Source organism: Fukomys damarensis, unplaced genomic scaffold (genome assembly GCF_012274545.1).
Source record: "Fukomys damarensis isolate Sample0158 unplaced genomic scaffold, DMR_v1.0_HiC HiC_scaffold_32, whole genome shotgun sequence".
In the NCBI taxonomy this organism is placed as follows: domain Eukaryota; kingdom Metazoa; phylum Chordata; class Mammalia; order Rodentia; family Bathyergidae; genus Fukomys; species Fukomys damarensis.
This window is the reverse complement of record NW_022900944.1, coordinates 44,073,659-44,084,599: the sequence shown is the minus strand read 5'-3', so window position 1 is coordinate 44,084,599 and position 10,941 is coordinate 44,073,659. Positions and strand designations below refer to the sequence as shown.

The following is a 10,941-nucleotide window of genomic DNA, read 5'->3' as shown; positions in this document are numbered from 1 at the left end:
CTCTCTCTCTCTCTCTCTCTCTCTCTCTCTCTCTCTCTCTCTCTCTTTCTCTCTCTCTCTCCCCTCCCTCTCTCTTTTCCTCTCCCTCCACCCCACCCCGGTAAAACAAAACAACTAGTTAGGTCATTATTTGTAAAAATATCACTTGAAGCCAACTAACCCAACAGTGAGGGGTGGTACTTGTCTAATTGAAGGCAGGATACTGAAGACTAGAACCCACTCCATTGCTTTCCCCCTCACCAATGCTGAGACTAAAAGACAACCCTATGGATGTTCCCCAGAGCTGAGAGAGGCCCAGAAGAAAGGGAGTGACATCCCTCACATGGCCATTGTTTATGGAAAGGATGATTACCTATGACTTTGACTCAAGATGTTGACTGCTTGTTCTGCGAAACAGAGAAAGACAACTCACCACGTATCACATGCTGTGCGGAATTGTGCCGAGTCTTCACAACACTGAGAACGTTCTCATGGTCAGCACTAGCGATCAGACAAGGGACCCCAACAGGGTAGACAAAGAGAGGGTATCTGCCTACTCAGCCACAGGGAGCAGCAGAGTGCTGGATTCAGAAAGGGTTGAACCAGGTTTCCTAAAATGCTAGTATTACCTGTAACGTGAGATTTCCCGTCCAAACCTAGGAACCTTGTGTTTTGGCAGCTGCAGAATGAAGATACTTAAGAACCCTATAATCCCCAGTAATTAATAGATGTAACAAAGTAGATAAGAGTTGAAGCATGAAAAGGTTTGAAAGAAGCAAACAGCTTCACTGTAGGAAGTTCACCCAGAGATATGCAGCCTGACTAATCCTGATCTGGCCCTGCCTTTGCCTGCTTTCCTTTCTCTTTCCAGCCCACAAAGAATGCAGTGCCCCACATCCTGTGATAGGCACCTGTGACCACATGTGACAAGGCTGACTCACCTCCCATGCTGCTGACATTCACCAGCCTCCCCTTGGATTTCCTGAGAAGAGGCAAAAATGCCTTCGTGACTCCTATGGGTCCAAAGAAGTTCACCTCCATGCATCTTTTGTACTCAATCATGGGGATGAGTTCCCCATCTGTTGGGAAGCCAAGGATCCCAGCATTGTTGACCAGAGCCCACAGTCCTGGGGACAGAAAAGAATAACTCTGAAGATGAGCAACACTGAAAAGCGTGTGTATTTGTAACACTTCAATCTCTGCAAGTTCACATACTTACCTTTGAGATTTAGAATCCAAGCAGATTACAAACTCTTGGACCTCAGACTCCATGAATACGTAAAACTATCTAGCATGGGGTATTGTGCAGATGATACATTTGAGATACTGAGATGATACATATTGAGTAATGGTTTTTTGAGGTTCATTCTTTTGCCTCAAAGCCCTTTCCTCCTTGCAGGATTCTAGATATCTGATGTATGTAACAAATAGAAGGTAGTAATAATCTTCACCTAACTTTGAAGTTACAAATGCCTCCCTTCTAGCCCCACTCAAAGGTGTGTAAAGACAGTATAATACCTTTATAACAATTCAGAATGATATAAAAATCTATCTTATCCCTTGGACTAGAAAAAGATTCCCTAGGCCAAGGAAAAGGGAAAAGTAGGAGGGAAATACCAAGCCCTGGGATAGTTGAGTGATAGCCTTTGAACGCTTCCCTCTGCCCCAGCCAGTTTGAACTGTGGAACCTGCCTGGGAGGATCACCAGGAAGGCTTGTTCAGACTCACCTCCAGCGTTCTTGAGCTGAGGTGTCAGGTGGGGCCTAAGAATCTGCATTTCGGACAGATTTCCCATGTGACAGTGATGGTGCAGGTATGGATCCCTACCCTCTTGGAGAACTGCTGGCCACCAGCAGCAATGTTCAGCCCTCACACACTGCACATTAGGAACACTGTGGAGATTTAAAGGCCCCCAACACCTAGGCCACATCCCAGCATATTAGGTCAGAATCTCTGGAAAGGGAAAGAAAGGGGGTGCAGGAATGAGAAGTTTTTATTTTGCATTATTTTATTTATTTTGGTACCGAGGATCAAAGTTGGGCCTTGTGCTTGTGAGGTAGGTGACGGCACCACTGAGCTAAATCCCTGGCCCACGAATGAGAAATTTTTAAAATTCCCTAGGTAGTTCCAAGGTACAACCAAACTTGGAAACCACTCTGTAAATGGTAGAAAAGAGGAAATACAATCAATTCAGGGAGTTTTTTTTTTGGAGGCAGGGGTGGCAGAAGTGACCTTGGACAAGCAGAGGGAATAGAACCTGAGGTGTGTGTAGCTAGACAGACCTGAACTGGAGCTCCTAGAGCCCCGACTGGTGTGGGACAGTGGTTCTCAGGCTGTGGCCCAAACAGCACCCACCTGCCTCGCAAGTGCAAGGTCTCAAGTTCAATCCCTAGTACCAAAAAAATAAAAGAAAAGAAAAAAGAAAGAAGGAAGGGAACTGCAAATCAGAAGGTGTGGTTGAGCCCCACACCTGTGATAGCTCGTGCCCCCATGATGTCAAGGCAAGTCCAGGGGCAAGAGCCTGCAGTACAGGAGCCAAAAGGGCCCAGGCTGAGAAAGAGGCATCTGCCCAACTGTGTCTATCTCATGGCAACAAGGTAGCAACGGCAGCCAACTTCCACGATGACTGCACATAGCGCTGGACATCTCTGCAGGGATCAGCAGGAATGCTGACCTTCAATGACCAACTACCCCATCGCCAGGAATGTAAATGCCACCCAGGGAAGTGACATAAGGTTCAAAATGCCTCAAATTGGTTTTGCCGTGTGACAGAAAGAAGGCTCCAAACATCTCGAGTTACAGAAGAGAGAAATACATTTCTTGCATACCTGATTTTGTGGTCTGACCTTTGCACACAGTAGAGATTGTGAACATTGAGTGAGATGATATCCAACCTATAGTAAGGAGCTCAACAGCTCTGGGGATGGGTGCTTGGAGAGGTCTCTTGCTAGGCAAGTGATGCTTTCAGTTGCTCAGCCCATGCACCCTTCGACCATTCACTGTGCAACTTGAGAACGTCCTACCATAGAAATCAGCAAGCTTTCTCCCTAAAAGGCCAGGTGATCAATATTTCAGCTCTGTAGGCCACACTGCCTCAGCCCTGCTATCACAGGATGAGCCAGTTCAGCGGCAGACCGTGTGTAAGTGAGAGGAAGGGCTGAGCTCCACTGGAATTTTACTTAGGATCATTGATATTTAACTGCCACATAACTTTCATGTGTCAAAAATATTCCTCTATTTTCTTTTGGCATTAAAAAGGTTAAAATCATTCTTAGTTCACAGGCAATACCAAGCCAAGTGACAGGCCTAGATTACATCCTTTAACCGAATTAAAGAGACAGAGAACCGGTTAGCCGTCGCCAGTCCTGAAGGGTGGGAACATGACCACGGAGAGCAGCGAGACAGAAAGCCCGGTGATAGAGGAACAGTTCTGTGTCTTGAATGTGGAGACGATTAACAAAGGTAGGCATGTTCTAGAATTGCACAGCTGTGCACACAGACACATAGACACGCAGGTGAGCAGATGTGAAGCCTAAGTCTCCTCTGTGAATAGCACCAATGATGTCGTATATGGAATACAAGACGTCAACACTGAGGAAGGCTGGGGCAGGGCACACGTGGTGGCCTTCTGTGTACCCTTGCAACTTCCCACAAATCTCTAATTTTTTCAATATAAAACATTCTGGGAAGGACCATAGTTTGCCAACCTTTGCCATAGAACTCTAGTGGGGTTCAGGGTGATGTTTCACTCATTTCACACAATAGGCACTGATCAGATCATGTAATTGGCATTCCCCTCTCTGTCATTTCCTTATGTTTGGAGCTCCTGTCTATAGATCGTTATAAAACAAAATAAAGCAGGCACTTTGTGTAAAGAGGGTGAAATGTGGAAGGGCCTGAGGCCTCCATTGAACATCCTCCAATGAATGCAGCAGAAAGCAGAACGAAGAAATAGAGGCAGATTCTAAGGACCTTGCTTAACTGCCTGGACCCAGCCATACCTGAAGCAGACAAGCCTTTTCAAGCACATGAGAAAATACATCCTTTTCTGCTTTAGTGATTTTGAATTAGGTTTCATTACGTGCATCTGAAAGAATCCTGATAGATGCACAGCTCTTGTTGGCAAGGAACCTAGTGGTAAAGAGTGGGGAGATGGGCAGATATTAACAACAGGGCAGCAAAACAGGTACAAGCAAGGTATAAAAACGAGCACCTAGAAGAGGAAGTGAATAAAACAACCTAGATTAATAGAAGGTGACAGGAGGTGTGAACCAGTCCTCCTGTGGGAGCAGAGTTTGCCACAAAGACTCAGTTGGATGAAACCAGTAAACTTAAAAAAAGGCAGTGGACACCAGGCAGAAGTTCAAGGAAGAGGAAACTGGATGTGCAGAGGTAGAACTATCACCTTATGTTCTGCAACCTCACCAGAATTTCCCAAGTGGGCCAGCAGGTACTGCAGATTAAGGGCTTGGCATGTCCTGCAGCCCTTGTGGAGCCTTTGGATGGTATCTGGGGGCAGCTCGGGAGCCACAGAGCCAGAGCAAGTCACCGTGCACAGGTCTGGCGTACGGGAGGACCTCAGCGCATGGAGGGACTGTACGCCCAGGGGTCTTCAGGAGATGGATGGCACTGTAAGATGTATACACTGGGGAGGTTACTGTGCATTTGGAAAGTACTGGGAAGGAAGGGCAGATTTCATCATGGATGCTGGAGCGCCCACACAGGAGACAATGAAACCTGGAATAAGCCACCACCTCTAGCAGATGGCAGGAAGGGGCTGGATGCTCAATATCTAGGAGGAACACTTCACAGAGCTCACAGCTAAAAGGATACAGGTACCAAGGGCAGGCTGGGGGTCTCAGTGGTCCCCTGGTGGTTGGCTGGATGACTGGCTAGGTGGCAGCTCCAGCATGTGATCTCTGGGGCACAGGAGGGCAAACTGCTTTGCCGTCTGACTGGTGTCAGGGGGAAAGATAAGGAAACCAACTTGTGACAAGTTGACTTTGAACCTCTGAGATATATGTGGAAATGTCTGGCAGGCTATTTTATATGAAGGGTAGTACTGATTTAATGTAATTGTAAAGTTAATCTAGGGTGGAACAAAGGGTGTTGGACAGGTCTGGATGTCAGGAAGAAAGGCTGGGTTAGCAGTATAGCTTTGAAAGCCATTGGGGTAAACTAGGATTTCTCAAGCTCAGTAGAAATGAGCACCTCTCCTGATGTCTGAGACCACTCCTAAGGACACTCTCTAACTGGTCTTGGGCATGAGGGCCCCGATAGCCCCTGGGAGTGTGGGATCTAGACAGTCACACAGGGCCAGGAGTTGAGGAACTCATACTTGGTTAACTCTCTGCGGTTCACCATCTTCCATTCTTAACTATTTCTTGAGCAAGGGGTCCACCTTTTTATTTTTACTGGGTCCCACACGTGCCAAGCCCATGCATTAGTGTTCCTGAAGCCTTGCTGGGTGATTCCACCACACAGCAGGATGGAGAACTCCTGTATGGCTCAGGGAATGAGGCCTGGGAAACTGGGGGACAGAGCCTCAGAAGTCGCTACATTTTGTTGGGATATGGAGGAAGGGGATTATCCAGGGTAAGCAGAAAGAATGATCAGAGAGCTGGGACGGGGCAGGGTAGGGACCCCAAGGCCGAGGCAAGGAGCATCATCAACATGTTTTCGTGATACAGACAAAACAAGATCCTGGTCCTCAGGATGATAGCATCTCATTTTGCCAGACCAGTTAGAAAGGCATGCCGAAAGCCACTGTCAAGACAGGAAAAAGTAAAACAAGACAACGGGGCTCCGAAGAATTCAGCCTTGAAAGGAAAGGAGAAAGGGCAGCGGGGAGAGGAGGTAGGGGATAATGAAGCTGTTTGTTTCCAAGCTGGGGGAATCTAAGGCATGTTATTGTGGAGGGCAGCAATGAAGGGAGAGTGGGAGAGTGGCCCAGGAGGAACGGATGGAGATTCTGCAAGTTCTCTGAGGACAGGACCTGTGTCAGAGTCACTCCTAAGGTCTTGGTGTCCACAGGAGCCCCGGGACATGGAAAGGGGTCAGTACAGACATCCCCAGGCAGCAGCCACAGTGGAACACGGGGCTTGGTCGTCAGAGGTTGGAACAAGAGAGGTTGGAAAAACAGTTGAGCATTGGTAAGAAAGGCAGAGAGCAACGGAGGATACGGGGTGGGGGCGGAAGTACCTTTGTCCTGCACCTTCTCTACCACTTTGCTATAAGCATCTTTTATCTGTTCCGGGTCGGTGATGTCCATCTGAAGCACAGTGATGCGCTTGGAGCAGTTGCTTCGCAACGCCTCAGCTCCTGAGCTCTTTTCGTTCAAAACTCCAGCAAACACTGTGAAGCCCATCTTGTCCAAGTTCTTTGCCAATGCATGGCCAAACCCAGAATCACAACCTGCAAAGAGGTAAGGCAAGAGAACATGAGTGTAAACCCAAGTGACAGGAGAAGTTTCCGAATCAGGAACTCATACGCTGTTGATGACTGTCCGTGCTCTCCGAAGAGAAGAGGCATGAGGAAGTTTCTTTGTTTGCCAAAAAAGGAGATGGGCAGAGGTAACTTTCTCTGTAGGAAAGTTGAGTAAAATTGACTGGGTGGAAGGAGAAAAGCCAGAGGGACCAGTGCTCCAAGAGGGGCTGGCAGCCAAAGAAAATTGTGGGCAGAAAACCAATGTGTTATAACATTTTCCACTGTTGCTACAAGAAAGTATTTATGTTTCTTGTATAATTTCTTTTGTTAAAGGCTATGGTGATTGGAATGGAGATTGGCTGGGCCTGCAAATGAAGGAAAGAGGGAGAGAGGGGCCAGCATTCCTGGGGTTTTCCAGTGCTGCTCAAAAGGGCCAGCAGCAGACAACACATAGTCACATAGTGCAGTAGTCTGATGTGCAGCATGAGGACAGAGGGAGACATCTTCTGTAAAACCTGTGTCAGGACTTTCAGAATTTGAGGTGAGAGCTTACCCTCATCCAGTCTGGAGGGTATTAGGGACCCTGGAAAAAGTATTTTGCAACCACAAACTGCAAGACACAGCTATCTGAAATTCTGAAACTGAAAAACAATATGGATAGAAAGCCACCCTCCCAGCCACAGCACAATAAACACGTGACAGGTAGAGTGTCCCTAAAGTCATAACAGCAAGCACCTTACTCCACACGGCTGTGTCATGTGACTCTTCCTGAAGCCTTGCAGGTTGTCTTGTGTCAGATATCAGGGGCTGTAGCCAGGCACCCCCTTAACACTGATTCCCTCTACCTGTGGCCCACAAGGAAGGCTGAAAATTCACCTGAAAACAGCTAGTTTAGAGCCTGCTTGTTGGAAAAGCCAGCCCTGCAGCCAGGGTCCACAGGCTGTGGGTGGTGATTCGAGGCTGCATGGAGCCTCTCCTGCACGTGATGCGGCACACCTCGAGCCTCTGCCGTGGTGTTGGCATGGCTGGGTATGTGCTTCCGCGGGCCCACATAACGTACAAGGCAAGACTGAGACATGGTGAATGCTTACGGTTTAAGAAAATCATTACAGTTAAGGATACATTGCCTTTAATCCCCCTAATATCACCCACCTTGCTTCCAACATACATGTCCCGCCATTCTTGCCACTCGAAGCAATTCTGAAAAATCCTCTTTTGGGAGTCTCTTTAATTGTTCTGTCATGGCTGCCTTGATGTCCTTAATAAATTCAAGATACTTACCTTTCATAGTCATTTAGACTTTGGGAAAGAACCAGAAGACACACGGTGCCTGATCCAGGGCCTAAGATGGATGAAGTGCTTTCACAAGCCTGTCTCTCTGTTGGATGGTACTTGGCGGCGGCAGTCCTTGTATTCTTAATTATACCTTGTAAAGAAACTGACAAAGGAAGATTTCCAGAACTGCTTCAGAAAGTGGCAACAGCGATGGGATGAGGGTGTTCAAGGTGAGGGAGAGCAATTAGAGGGGAATTAATGGCAATGTATCTTTTATTATAATTTTTCAGATTTAAACTTCATCATATATTTAGATCACACCTCTTATTTTGTGACAATTCCAACCAAAGATGTGAATCAAGAGATTTTGCCTGAAAGTACAGATCAATGGCTTCTCTGCATGAACCAAGGGATGGGTCAACTCCAAATCTTCATTCCTAAGAGGAACTCGTCAGTGGCGGCTGAGGACCCCACTGGCAGCCCCACCTGGGAAGCCAGGCTCACTGTCCCACCCTGTACCCATGTGTGTCTATTCTCCAGCAGCCCTCACTGATGAGACTTGCCCAGCACTATAAGCTTTGGAGCTGAGACACTGGGAACATTGTCCTACTCACAAAGATCATCTGGATCCAGAGATTTTGTCCATTTGGAAGCCTGCAGGAAACTAATGGGTAAAGCCTTTCCCTTCCCTTTGGTTTAAGACTTAGGGAATCCATTCAACTGGCACCCTAGTGTTGACATTGTCCGTTCCCTACAGAATTGTTTAAGGTATAACAAGCTGGTAGATGAATAATATAAACCAGTGCATTCAAGGCTTTCCTAAGACTCAACAGGGATCAGCTCCTGCTCCAAGAAGAGCAGTAGTTGACACCTCACCACCCTTATTTGTAGCGCTCTTAGGAGATACTGTTGAATGGAGAGATCCTGTGAAATAGCTAGATCCTTCATATCTACTTTTCAGTGGAAACCAAGGCATGTTTTCCTGCAACATAACATTTATGAATAATTCTCCCATAATCTTGTTTTTCCTGTGTTAACATAGGCAACTGAGATGCCAGGAAATTACATGGTGGGAATGTGCCAGACAGTCAAATCCAGATTGGCTCTTTCTGAGTAGAAACTTTTTTTTTTTTTGGTACCGGGGATCGAGCTCAAGACCTTGCACTAGCTAGGCAGGTGGTGGAGCCACTGAGCTAAATCCCGGGCCCCTAGATTGGCTCTTTCTGAGGCTCTTTCTTTTACTGCTCTGATTCATGGTCCCCTTAAGTACCTGAGCAGGCCTGGAGGTACAGAGGACCGTAACACTGATTATGCCCAAGGCAGGCTGTGAGGAGTGAGCCCCACAGCTCGCTTCTTTATAGAAGGGAGTCTGGCTGAAGCTTATGTGCCGAGGTCAGAGTAACTCACACCCAGATTCCCTTCCCACAACTAAAACCTTCAGGCTAGAAGGACAGTGTTCTAATTACAACCATATATTTTTGTCTGTTCTGTTCCTAATTCTAGAATGCTTTGTCTTGTCCTTTATGAGCCTTGTTTACATTAATTTCCATAGAAACCATATATTGCCTTTACCCCAACTGATCTCCAATAAAAGTCAGTCCCTGGGACAGGCCAGTGCCTTTGTCGGTTGCAACAACATTGGTCATCCTGGCACCCTGCTTTCTCTCTCCTAGTCCTACCTCTTAGTGTATTTTTTTCTCAGGCATGTGTCACCCACTGGGCAGATGGGAGCTAGAGATTTACTTTGGTAGTCTCTGGCAGTGAAGACCAGAGATGTCAGCTCCCTGTACCAGAGCATGGGAGGCTGGACTCCCCTCAGCTAGGTAACAAACCAGACTCTCTACACCTGCTCTTCCAGAAGGAAAAAAGCAACAGATTTGTGGTCGATGATAGGTGAGGGAACAGCTGTAAGTCTTGCCACAAACTAAGCAATCAAAGTGGCCTGACTGGATTTGGGCAGCTGAATGGTGCTATGGTTGGAAACTGCAATGTTCCCCGAAAGCCCATGTGTCAAAGATTTGGCCCCCAGACCTTGGTGCTACCAGGAGGTGTGGAAATGTAAGAGGTGAGGCCTAGAGGGATGCTTTCGAGACACTGGGGTCATAACCTTGGAGGGGATTGTGAAGCCCTGGCCCTTCTTTCCTGACCCTTCCTGTCATTCTCGGCCATGAGCTGAGGAGGTAGTTTGCTCTGCCATGCACCCCACCACCGAGGGCTGCCACAGGCCTAAAGCCACAGGGCCAGGCAGCGATGAAAGCTCCTTATAGGTTGATTATCTCACTTGTTTTTGATATCTTTGATACTTTTAAAGAGTACTGATAAGTTTTATATAATGTCCTTCTATAGGAAACTGATGCTTTTCTGATGATTGCACTGGGGGAAGATGATCACAGCAATGAAGCGATCACATCGGACACTAAGAATTCCTATTGTTGGCGTGATTTATGTCTATTGATGTTGACCTTGGTCACTTGAATGAAGAAGTGTTTATCATGTTTCTGCACTGCACAGTTACTCCCCTGCCCTTTCCCACCCTGTACACATGGGAAGGAACTAAAAAATGCAGCCTACACTTCAGGACTGAGGAGTCATTTTCCACTTCCCTTGGGGGAGAGAATCTACATTAATTACTTGGAATTCTGCATGGGAGATCTGTCTTCTCCCTCACTTACTGACTGATTCGGTCCCTTATTTACATCACTATGGGCTTGTGGATATTTGTTTCGTATTTTGGATTATAATCCAAACTACTTAAATTTAGTACTCAAGCTTTAGCCATTTGTCTCCCTTGAAAATGTTATCTTTTAATTTAAAAAAAAAAGATTCAGGCTTAGGAAAACTACTGGGCAGGACTCGTCTTGGTAAATAAAGGAGCAGCTGCCTGGAAAAAAAGGGAAGAATGACAGAGGTGGACCCATGACCTGGCCTCAACGAGCTTCGTGTCTCGTGGGAAATTCAGTCCATGGCCAGCCTTATCTGCCAAATTTATCTTTGGTTATGCCTGTATTTCTTGTCTTATTTTTCAATCTCCACTGCTTGTTTTTAATTTAAGAGAATGAAAAGTGGTGATTCTAGGATTCTCCCTTATCTTTCCAATAGACTCTGCACAAGGTGTGTCCATCTTTACCTTTTTGAACTGTGCGCCTCCCCACCTTGAATGCTTTCTGCTTTCACTTTTCCCTGCAGTGCAGGTCAGGTTGGAGTTTCTGGTGTGTTCAGGCTATCCAGGCTCCTTCTGTTGACTTTTTTTTTTTTTTTTTT

At 46.7% G+C, this 10,941-nt stretch overlaps 1 protein-coding gene across 3 annotated transcripts in view; it reads right to left on the bottom strand.

Annotated features, from left to right (window-relative positions):
• Hsd17b2 (hydroxysteroid 17-beta dehydrogenase 2) overlaps positions 1 to 10,941 on the bottom strand; it is a 61,509-nt gene that overhangs the window by 17,004 nt on the left and 33,564 nt on the right. For all 3 annotated transcript variants that reach the window (XM_010618344.2, XM_010618343.2, XM_010618345.2), the window contains 2 exons: positions 6,181 to 6,393; positions 921 to 1,106 (listed from right to left, as the gene is read on the bottom strand). In XM_010618344.2, the coding sequence (XP_010616646.1) occupies positions 921 to 1,106; positions 6,181 to 6,393 (399 nt within the window). The remainder of the gene's footprint in view (positions 1 to 920; positions 1,107 to 6,180; positions 6,394 to 10,941) is intronic.